This window comes from Mytilus galloprovincialis, chromosome 8, assembly GCF_965363235.1.
Source record: "Mytilus galloprovincialis chromosome 8, xbMytGall1.hap1.1, whole genome shotgun sequence".
Classification (NCBI taxonomy): Eukaryota; Metazoa; Mollusca; class Bivalvia; order Mytilida; family Mytilidae; genus Mytilus; species Mytilus galloprovincialis.
Window position 1 is genome coordinate 15,557,042 of NC_134845.1, and position 13,000 is coordinate 15,570,041.

At 31.5% G+C, this 13,000-nt stretch overlaps 1 protein-coding gene across 1 annotated transcript in view; it reads left to right on the forward strand.

The window, feature by feature from the left end:
- Positions 1–5,116, forward strand: part of LOC143085161 (uncharacterized) — a 33,739-nt gene extending 28,623 nt beyond the window's left edge. Inside the window, exon 7 of the mRNA XM_076261364.1 lies at positions 4,658–5,116. Coding sequence (XP_076117479.1) covers positions 4,658–4,875 — 218 coding nt within the window. The 3' untranslated portion in view covers positions 4,876–5,116. The remainder of the gene's footprint in view (positions 1–4,657) is intronic.
- Positions 5,117–13,000: the final 7,884 nt, after the last annotated feature.

Consider the following 13,000-nt stretch of genomic DNA (forward strand, 5'->3'; position numbering starts at 1 on the left):
ATGTAATAGATAAGAGGCAACAATACAGCCTTTAACAATGAGAACACCCATACAGTACAGTAGGCTTATACATTAAAAATGTGAAACAGTCCAGGGTTTTTTTTAATACAAAATAATGATTATTTTAAAATTCCGAATTTGATTTCATTACATTTCAGTTAATGCAAAAATTAATGGTTTGTATTCAGCATTTCTGTCTTTTTTTATGCTTGAAAAATCACTGCATACAATTGTGCAAATGTATAGAAATGGTCCTGTTACAATGGTGAACAAATTTCAGTGTAAAATGCACACATATGTAATTTTCTATTTCACAGATATTTCAAAAATTTGACGGATTTTTAGTAAAATCAAACTTAATTATCTTCCCTTGAATTGGCATGTATAAGCAAAATTTATCTACTTATCTTAATTCATTAATAAAATATATTTAAGGGAATATTTTAGAAATGTACGGCTAGAAGATGATAATCAAATTAAGGTTTTTTGTAACTGGTTTCAAGCTTTTTAAAAACACCGGAAGGTATATAGCAACAAATCTAAGATGTCAGCATTGATGTTCAATTATACCTCTGTTTATCTGTGCGTTGTGAAATTCGCATAATTAATATTCATTTACATTTTTAAAATAATCTTACTCATATCATTACTCGACTACTGAGTTTTACTCGACCAGTCTGTATTGGTCTGAAATTTACTTGATAATATTCGACTGTAGTCTGAACCATACCTAACAGTCTGTCAATATTTGTATAGATAATAATTATAATCCTAAAGGCATCATCAATAATTTGAACATTATTTTGGTTAATTTATGCTTCATTCTGGAACATAAAAATTTTAGCTTTGCCCCTGATATAAAAAATCTACCAGTAAATATGTGATGCCATTGAGTAATATGTAGAAATAAGGAGATGAGCTATTCACTGAAGTTAAGATGAAGTATAATGTACATGTAATAGATAAGAGGCAACAATACAGCCTTTAACAATGAGAACACCCATACAGTACAGTAGGCTTATACATTAAAAATGTGAAACAGTCCAGGGTTTTTTTTAATACAAAATAATGATTATTTTAAAATTCCGAATTTGATTTCATTACATTTCAGTTAATGCAAAAATTAATGGTTTGTATTCAGCATTTCTGTCTTTTTTTATGCTTGAAAAATCACTGCATACAATTGTGCAAATGTATAGAAATGGTCCTGTTACAATGGTGAACAAATTTCAGTGTAAAATGCACACATATGTAATTTTCTATTTCACAGATATTTCAAAAATTTGACGGATTTTTAGTAAAATCAAACTTAATTATCTTCCCTTGAATTGGCATGTATAAGCAAAATTTATCTACTTATCTTAATTCATTAATAAAATATATTTAAGGGAATATTTTAGAAATGTACGGCTAGAAGATGATAATCAAATTAAGGTTTTTTGTAACTGGTTTCAAGCTTTTTAAAAACACCGGAAGGTATATAGCAACAAATCTAAGATGTCAGCATTGATGTTCAATTATACCTCTGTTTATCTGTGCGTTGTGAAATTCGCATAATTAATATTCATTTACATTTTTAAAATAATCTTACTCATATCTTGAAGATCTTTTTGTAAGATCTGATTGAAAAAGGGAGATAACTCAATAAATTTTCTAACTCTTTTAGGAATGTAGAGAACATTAGAAACATTATTTTCAGCATGTCAACTGATATTTGTTTATTGTGGGATTTCTTATGAATTAGCAGATATTTCCCTGTTTAAACAGCACTTTGACATAACAATATTTCACTTTTTACAACAAAACCATTCATCATGGTCATGTCTAAACCTTTTTTAAACTACTATAGCCAGTTTATCTAGAACTCATTAAAAAATGTACCCTCTTGAAATCAATATTGTTCAAGAATCATTACACAAAATTATTTCAATTGCATCTCAGCAAATATGGGTTTCAACATGATGTGAACTTTTAAAAACATTGCAGTACGTTGTTAATATCAATAGAAAGAAAAATGTAAGAAATTTGATTAACATGTGAATGGTACAAAAAAAAACTTTATAAGAATTTATAGAATATAAAATCCTTCCAGATAAAACTAGAGGGTAAGTTTTGTTGTTGATGTATCATATCCGGAACACCTTTTAGTAATTTTTAATCTACATTTGCATGAATTTTTCCAACGATTTGCATGAAAAGGATTACACTGATTGTCAAAGTGTTAAAAATATTTATGGTAGCAACTACAATTATTCAGCTTTACTTTCCTGCACTGTGGAATGCAAATTATATATTTCTCACCATTGAAAAGGAAGATTTCATATATCATTGAGTTTTTTTCAGAAAAATTAGATTTTAAAAATGTAGTTTGGACTAAAGAATTTACTTTGATTTATAAAATGGGAGAAAAAAGGTACATACATTGTACAATGTAAAAAATTTCAAATTTTTACATCTCTAATGCAACAACTTTTTTATACGACCCAATTAATGATGTGTAGATTTCACCGGTCTACTATTTCCTAACCCGATTACTCTCGGTAAAGCCTGTTTTAATTCAAACCATAATTCAATACCTGATCTTATCACACATAAAGACTGTCATATATTTAAGTTAAAAACATGCCTTGCAGGTCAGCAATATGAAGGGGGAAAAAGACTCTTTTTCATATCTTTATATTGTATTCAATTGCTGGTGGAAGCAAGTTAACTCGTACCAACGGAAACTCGTACCATGTTAACTTGTACCAAAAAAGTTAACTCGTACCAACGAAAAGTCGTACCACTGGGAAGTCGTACCATTAAAAATATTTTCAAAAATACGAATGTTTTATGGTGTTTTTTCTTTGTAAACTTAATGAAAAGTTGAATTACTGGAATTTTATATTGGATTTTAATGAAAACTTATACAAAAATACATTATTTTCTTAATTACCCTGCTAATTAATATTACATGTATATTCCTTTGTAAGCCTATAACTGGCCATTCACAATACCATTATTCACAATACAGATGGACAGTCAAACTCGTAACTCATAAATAGAAATAAACTTAAAATATTATGCTGCCAACACTACCATTACATCTACTGGCTATTCACAATACCATTAGAACCATAATTAACAAAAATTTACCGGATAGACAGTCAAACTCATAAAATGAAATAAACGCCATGGCTAATAAATAAAAAGCCAAGCAGGCAAGTAATAGCACACAAGACCGTGACAACATAGCGAACGAAAGACTAAGCTGAGGATGATTTTAGGAACCATTTCATATATAAATAAGTTGGTACGAGTTTGCATTGGTACGAGGTTTTTTTTAGTGGTACGAGTTAACGTTGGTACGGGTTAACGATGGTACGGGTTAACTATAATTCAATTGCTGGTCACAGTATAATAATGCGGTCCAAACTCATATCTTAAAAATCTAAGTAAAAAAATAGGACAGTTCTATAGAGCTGTATTATTTTTAATTTTTAAATGAAAGAGCTAAAAGGATAAAAAGAACCAATTTATTTAGTTGTTTCAGGAGCCTGATGTATCATTATTCTAAATTCATTAGTTCTAAGATCACTCTGTCTCATTTATATACAATTAAAAATTTGCAGTTTGTGCATGTAACTTCATTTTTGCCAGGTTCTCATCCATTTTGTTTATACTAACTATGCACATTTCAACAACTTAAAATAAGCCTAGGATTTGGAGTGTGTTTCTAAAGATTTGTGCATTAATATACTGACTGGCTTTAGAAACGCAACACTAGATTATTTTTGTGTTATTTTTTAATGAATGTGTCCCCGTCAAAAGCGATGACTGCATGTTGCAAACGCCAAAATAATTGTCACAAAGGTCAACAAAGTCTGTCTGATATGTTTTGGCTTCTTTTTTGCACCTTCTGGTTTTGCATTTGTTCAACCCATTAATTGGTTTTGGCAATTATGCGGTCGGAACTTGAGGGCTTTTAAGTTTTCCTTCAGTCGATTCTTTGGCAATTCAGTTGATGGGAAACATGTATGGCATGAATCTATACTCAATGGCACTCGGCAATTTGATTAGCAGTTGACGTTGCGGTCGTAAACCTGTCTGGCAAATGACGTTGCGTAATCAAATTCTGTTGACGTTTCATTGTCTCTAAACGTTTATCTGTTCATTGATGGCCAGCAACAAATCTTGTCTACTTGTATCGTTGTCGGAAGGACAGTAAGACGAGTTTCTGAAGTCATACAGTATGGTTGCAGCACGTTTATGTTTTTATGTTTGCAGTATTCTTAAGGGGTAATTCACTTTTTTGTTTCTCAGTCTTGGTCAAATGGAGATGCAACATTTTTATACTGGTTTAAGTGAGGCAAAGGATTGAAAGAACTGTTTCACAAAGCAAAACAGCCGAAACAATCTTTCATGGGTCCAAAATTTCGCTTTAAGAAATTCGTGCGACTTAAAAAATTTGGTATGTTCAATAACCACAGGTTAATAAGATTTTGATTTTTTGTACGGAGAAAGAAGTATGATAAGCATGGAAAGTATTTGTAAGAAAATCAAACAAGATTTAGTTTAAAAAATCAACAAAATGAGTGTTGCGTTTCTAAAGTCGTTCAGTATATGAGACTATAAGATTTCAAAGGATTAAGTTATTTTATCTTAATGCTATTTTCAGAAAACGCCAATCTTCAAAGAGTTTTACAGCAAATAAGAAGTGAGAAAATGATGGGAAGTCCATCTTCATCTAGAGTTGGCAGTAATACATCATTACGACAAAGACGGAGGCAAGATATGATTTCAATGAGAAAAGCTGTCAACCCAACATTAACTCGTGGAGAATTCCAAATGCATCCTGAATGGCCTCCTTCTATACCTCATCATTGGTTTCCATAGTAACTTAAATTTTAGATTAGTTTAATGTATTAATTATGCAGATTTTAAATTTCATATGCAATTTTTTTTAAATTCTACAGTTGTTACTTACAAAGTTGTTAAGACAGTTTTTGTTACCGATTTATTTTCTCTAAGTAATTTTGATATTTTATAGATATACTTGATTGTATGAAGGATTTAAACTGTTGACTCATTCATATGAAAAAAGGTTTTATGTAACTATATTACATAAAATAAAATTGAGAATGGAAATGGGGAATGTGTCAAAGAGACAACAACCCGACCAAATAAAAAACAACAGCAGAAGGTCACCAACAGGTCTTCAATGTAGCGAGAAATTCCCGCACCCGGAGGCGTCCTTCAGCTGGCCCCTAAACAAATATATACTAGTTCAGTGATAATGAACGCCATACTAATTTCCAAATTGTACACAAGAAACTAAAATTAAAATAATACAAGACTAACAAAGGCCAGAGGCTCCTGACTTGGGACAGGCGCAAAAATGCGGCGGGGTTAAACATGTTTGTGAGATCTCAACCCTCCCCCTATACCTCTAACCAATGTAGAAAAGTAAACGCATAACAATACGTATTAAAATTCAGTTCAAGAGAAGTCCGAGTCTGATGTCAGAAGATGTAACCAAAGAAAATAAACAAAATGACAATAATACATAAATAACAACAGACTACTAGCAATTAACTGACATGCCAGCTCCAGACTTCAATTAAACTGACTGAAAGATTATGATTTCATCATATGTACATCAGGCACAATCCTTCCCGTTAGGGGTTTAGTATCATACCATCATAACATATATGAGAAGACCATAACCCGTGTCATGCCAACAACTGTTTTTAGAATAAATGTGTTTATTTCCGACGCAAAGACCTTATCAGTGACTCAATATTAACGCCAAAATATGCAGTCTTTAATGACTTGACAACAGTATCGTAATTATATCCCTTCTTAATAAGTCTATTCAAAGGTTTTTTAAGTTTCTGAGGTGAATACTGACACCTTTGTGCTTTATAAAGAATATTTCCATAAAAAATTGGATGTGAAATACCTGAACGTATAAGAAGTCTGCATGTTGAGCTATATTTATGAATGATGTCTTTATACCGATGATAAAATTTAGTAAATGTTTTGACCAGTTTGTGATATCGAAAACCCTGGTGTAATAATTTTTCAGTAATACATAAATTTCTCTCGTTAAAATCTAAAACATTGTTACATACACGAGCGAATCGTACAAGTTGAGATATATAAACACCGTAAGATGGTGACAAGGGAACGTCACCATCTAAAAACGGGTAATTAACGATAGGAAATGAAAAATCATCCCTTTTATCATAAATTTTAGTATTCAGCTTTCCGTTAGTGATATAGATATCAAGATCGAGGAAAGGGCAGTGGTCATTGTTAGTATATATGACCATACATACACATACATGTCTAAACTGAAAACAATGTTCAAACCTATGATTTTGCTGGATAAAAACCACAATTTTATATGTGTGCATTCAAAACAAATTTCTTGGTAGAGGGGTCTTAAGAGCACAAACACCATTTATATACATATGTGAGGTCTTAATTATTAGTTCTAAGATAACTACAACTTATTGTTAAGTTGAAAATAATAATTAGATTTGGTACAAAGATGTATAGAATTAGGTTAAGCACCATGTGATAGCCAATGAAAACAATGCAAACTAAGGTTTTAAAGTTTAAAGTTTGCTTCATATCTTTTAGTTTGGAATACTTGATGTGAATTATCTCAGTGTATCTGGGGGGATGTTTATATTCAACAATATTACATGTTATAGTATATATTAGAATAATGGTATTCTCTTTTATTTGGGTTGGAGTGCCTTACTTTTTATTCGCCAAAAGTTCTAAAAATAAGTTTTTTTTGTTTTTATATATTTGGGTTTTGTACTTGTTAGGGTTCATAGGAACAGTAAATAAGTGAATTATTCTGAAGTTGGGTAGGAAATCCACTTAAACATGTATTTTGCCTTAAAAAGAAAATGATATAATTTTGACTATTTAATAAATGTGTATTTACAGATTGGTTTTTAGCAACCCTTTGTTATCTGTGTATCCAATATCATTTAAGATTTTTCAGATTTTCTTTTTTATATTTGAGAAACAAATGATTTTGAAAAATATTTGGTATGAAATATAACAATGGGACTTAAAATTTGAAAAGTTATGATCTACAGCAAATAATTTGAGGGTCATATATTTTATGCGTAATAATTATTGAATGTATATTCTCCATTCCATCTTTTAAGATATATATATATATATATATATATATATATATATATATATATATATATATATATATATTATGAATTAAAATAATCTAGTGCCTTACCACACATTTTACAATGAATATGCACTTTTAAATTTTTTATGGCAAATGTTATACCTGTAAGCCTTATTAAATATGCAAATATATATACGCTAATTAACTGTTAAGGGAACATTTAATTTTTCGCTGTTTAACACTTAAATGTCTACCTTTAAACAGTTTAAACATCTCTTTTTCCACATAAGATGAAAGTGAATTTCCCTTTTTAAAAGTATTCAGAATATTGTTTTATGACCTATAGTAGTTATATGTCTTATGTTATCCTTGTTATTCAATCATAGGCTAATGTTGTAAGGATATACCATATAACAGTATTATATTAATGATATTGTTATGCCCCTTCCACTGCAGAGGGGTATTCAGTGTTTTCTAGCATGACCGTCTGTCTGTATATTTTCGAAATTAATTTCAGTTCCCTTCTTTATTTTGCCTCAACCAAATTATGAACAAAGCTTATATTACCACAAAAAAGATCAAGTTCAAATTTGGTTGGCTTCACTTTTTTGCTGTTTTAGAGTTATATGCTTCTTTATAAAAGGAAAATTTGCTATATTTTTGTTTGCGTTTTCTCACTTTAGTTTGCCTTTAACCAAATTTTATGAATCTTAAGAAATAAGATAAAGTTCGAATTAAGGTGGCATCACTTAAACAGTTCTCCAGTTATGTCCCTTTATAACGTTATATTTAGATACTTGTTGTAATGGTGTTTCAAATTTAATCACAGTTTTGTTTGCAGTTCAATGTATTGTTATTGTTTTTGCTAGCTTATATAGTAAAAAACTATGGGTTTCATTTGTTTCTTGTTTAATAATCAAGAATTTAATAAGGTTTATAAAACCACTATATGTATCTGTGATATATTTTTAGATTTTATGTATTTTTAAAATATTTTAAAACAGACCAATTGTATATTTTTTGTAATATGTATTTTGATATGAGTTCATGTCTTTGACATTTGTTTGTTATTTTTGTGATAATTTTGACTAGTTCTTCCATTGGTAATCTGTTTAGATGACAATATGCTAGATATTAAAATAGCTTTAACATGTTTATTTTCTTGTTTTGTTTCTTTGTTTTCAATGACATATTCTATGATACTGTTCACACAAAAACTATATATTCCTGAATACTGTTGTACCTGAAGTAGAACTTGGCAATAGACCAACTCATGCCTATAATGATTAAGGAAATGTCGTGTGATTGTCAATGAGACAAATATCAGTTAAGTTGAAATGAAGTGGATGTAGGCAACACAAACATCCTTCATCAATGAGAAAACTCTATAGTAGACTATAGAAGACGCTGACTTGAAAAATAAGAAACAATTCAATTGTGAAAACTAACGGCCTAAATAAAATGCTTAACTGGGCGCAGCCTGATACGACCTCAGAGGTCAAATTTGGACAATATTCAAGCTTGATACTGTCTGAATTTGGATTGAGATCAAATTTTTGACATATAGGTTTCTGACACAAAATTGATGCGGTCAAAGACAGGGGCATAGCTAGAAAGAAACATTGTGCAAGCAACTACCGCAAAAATTTGGGGACCCTTTTATGCAGAAAAATGTTTTCTTTTCCGGTTTTCGGTCATAGGATGGTTAAAAGAGGAGCTATATGTAGATAGGACTTATAAAAAAATTATGAATGTAAAACTATTAATAAATCTTCTGAATAGAGTAATACATAAACAAAACATATTTGTGATACAGAATTTACTCAAAATTGTCCAAAATCTGCTCTTCGGGTCTAGGCAGAAACAAACTTCTCTATTACTTTAATTGTCAATATTCACACTGAAATGCCGATGATTATGCAGTAATGCTAGTAACTGTTGTCGTTCATTGTTGATCGTACATTTGTTTTCAACATACGCAAAAAATAATGAGACTTTCCAATACTGTGTTAGCGTGTTTGCAGGGTGATTGGCACTGGTAGTCTGTCGACCACATTGCCTCGGCATATTTTCAACGATATCGAAGGGTTCTGATAATTCTAATGCCGATTGGTACATCTCATTCAAAACTGATGAACCGTACACTGTAAAATGTGCTCCAAAAACTCCATGTCTTAGACTGAATATTATAAATTCAAATCTTGTAAAAGATACAAGTTACTGTCCGATTTTGTAATAATCTCCAATAACACTTTTATTTTGAAACCAAATGCCGTTATTTAATGATATTTCATCAATTAAAAAAGTGACAACATAGGTGTTTCCTTTAACATTCAATCTATAAATTTTTATTTTGCCATTTTTTTTTTTGCATGCCGAATCGATGTGCACGCAACTGCGTGTTAGCGTATAGGGAGCTACGCGCCTGAAAGATCTTACAAATCTATTGCGCGATACTATACAATTTAAGATTTCTTCTTGAAACTTTACAAAAATTCGAAATATTTTATAAAAAGAAATGAATCCCTTAAAAAAAATCTTGGAACAATAACCCAAAAAACTCAATCCCAGCCTTTCCTTTGTAGTATGAAACCCTGTAGTACAATTTCATATATTTTCAAAAACAAAAATAAATACAATATTCTATATTTTTTTACACATTTTACATCAAAGTCCTTTGATGGTTTTACATCTAATAAAATTGAGAATGGAAATGGGGAATGTGTCAAAGAGACAACCCGACAATAGAACAGACAACAGCAGAAGTTCACCAATAGGTAAAGTCTTTTTCCATGCGAGATTGATAGATTTCACAAATATGTATATGATGTATTTATGCCTGCAGTTTTAATAGGAACTGATTAATGTTGAACCACAATTATAACTGACAGTCTCTTTGAATATAAGTCGATTACCAATGCATTAATAATAAATAACCTCAATGTGATGCCTAGAATCAGAACCATTTTCATAACACTATCTGAATTCATGATTCATCTATTGTAGCAGATTATGGATTACTTGATGATACATTTAATCAAATCAGTATGGCTTATTTATTTGACTTTATTTAAGGGTTTTTGATGAGTCTTTAGTAGACAAAATGAATGTTTGGCATACAAAATTTGAATTCAAGTATCTGTAATGAGTATATTTCCATTCCCATTTCCATTCTCAATTTTATATTCATATGCACTTTAAATAGAGTTCAACTTTGCAAAGAATGACCATCAGCTGATAGCAGTTTATGAACTCAGGTCTTATTAGGGCCCCGCCGACGGCGGGTCGCCCTATAGTGATCAGTCTGTCCGTCCGTCCGTCTGTCCGTCTGTCCGTCCGTCCGTAACACTTTCGTGTCCGCTCCATATCTAGAGAACCGTTATGATTTCATACTTAATACTTAACATGATTATTAACCAACACCAGAGGGTGTGTCATGTTGTATGTACAACTTCCTAGGTCAAAGGTCAAGGTCAAAAACTTTGGTTTCAGTTGACAACCCTGTGTCCTGTGGTGAAGATCGTGTCCGCTCCATATCTAGATAACCATTATGATTTCAAAGTTTATACTTGACATCCATTTTAACAACCACCAGAGGGTGTGTCATGATGTATGTACAACTTCCTAGGTCAAAGGTCAAGGTCAAAAACTTTGGTTTCGAGTTGACAATCCTGTGTCCTGTGGTGAAGATCGTGTCCGCTCCATATCTAGATAATCATTATGATTTCAAAGTATATACTTGTCATACATTGTAACCACCACCAGAGGGCGTGTCATGATGTATGTACAACTTCCTAGGTCAAAGGTCAACGTCAAAAAAACTTTGGTTTCAGTTGACAACCCTGTGTCCTGTGGTGAAGATTGTGTCCGCTCTATATCTTGAAAACCGTTATGATTTCAAATATTATACTTGACATCTATTTTAACCAACACCAGAGGGTGTGTCATGATATATGTACCACTTCCTAGGTCAAAGGTCTGTCTGTCTGTTGGTCTGTCCATCGCTAACAAATTTGATCCACATTATATTTTGAGAGGACAGCTGTTATTATTTCATACTTTATACCTGACAAACATTTTCAACTTAACATATATATTAACCAACACAAGAGAATGTGTCATAATGTATGCATCCTAGGTCTAAGATCAGTCTGTCGGTCTGTCCATCTGTTCGTTGTTCTTAACAAATTGTGTCCGCTCTACCTCTCGAGAACCATTAATATTTCATACTTTATACTTGGTGGGTCATAATATATTGAAGGCATAATTCTAAAAATATGTGACAAATATCAATTGGGCAGCACCTTTAAACATATTGTTCAAACATCAATCCATATATCCAGAAGTCACCTTAGAGTAGTAATCAATGAGTTCACATCATGCAGTCATATCACTATTATACTATGAAAGTAAGATGAGAATATTTATCAGTTTTAACTTAAAATCTTAGATCAAAATCACACATGAGACTATGTAATAACTTCAAATAATGCTTCATATCAGATTATCCATACAACTTATTTACCCCACGTTATTGACAGCGGGGCCCACAGAGATGGCTCCCATCTCAATGATATCTAGTTATTTTTACTACATAGAACACCAATCTTCTCTTTGTTTCTCACTGCTTATAGTACCTGGTATTTCAAAAAAAATCAAAAGCACAAAAACTTAACATTGACCACTGAACAATGAAAGTGAGGATTATCTATACACCAGATATAATCAACCTACTGCTTAAAGCATTTGAAAAACAGACCAAATCACAAAAAAAATGCTTCACTGAGCACAGCCTGATACGACTGCAGAGGTCAAACACCAAACAGTTGGGGCAAGTTTGAAACTGTCTAAATTTGGATTGTGATAAAGTTTTTGACATATATGATATAGATTTCTGACACAAAATAAATTTGGTCAAAGATCTTAAAAATCCATTATGAAATACTGTGCTATTGCGCTATACTGTTCAATTAAAGATTTCTTCTTGAAATGTTTTAAAAATTTTGGAGAAAAGAATATGAACCACCCTAAAAATTTGGTGAAAGAAATCCCCCCTCAATCTTTTTAACCCTGTCCTCTTGGAGTAATTACCCCCTTACTCAATCCCAACCTTATAGTACAATATAATACACTTAAACAAGTTATTGTCTGGAAACTATAAAATGGTTGTTTTTTACCCCTTTGTTGCCTCTAATTCCTGCACGTTTGGGGCTATCACCCCAAACTCAATCCCATAGTGAGTTCCATTCACTTGAACTAAAGTAATTGTCTGGGAACCTAATGTTTCTTTGGCCGACAACATCATAGCATTAATAGAAAAAAGAAAATTGGCTGTCGTATAAAATCTTAACATTGACCAATGAATCATGAAATCAGGTCATGGTCAAATGATACCTGCAAGACATGGACACCTTACAACTATTCCATTCACCAAATATAGTTCACATACTGCTTTCAGTATCTCAAAAAGGGACCTTAGAAAATCCTATAATTTTAACCTTGATCACTGATACATGGATTGAGGTTGAGGTCAATTGACTACACATTGCAAGGATCCCATTTACCAAATATAGTTATCCTATTTCCTATTCAATCCACCATTTTCTACATTTACTACATTTGAAAATGCCTGTACCAAGTCAGGAATATGACGGGTTGTTATCCATTTGTTCGATGGGTTTTATCCTTTGATTTTGCCATTTGATTAGGGACATTCCGTTTTGAATTTCCTCAGAGATCAGTATTTTAGTGATTTTACTTTTTTATTTCTTATAATAAATGAGAAATTCACATTACCAAATTTTTGTTCAAGCAGTCACTGAACCATACACCTACATGACACCTATACAA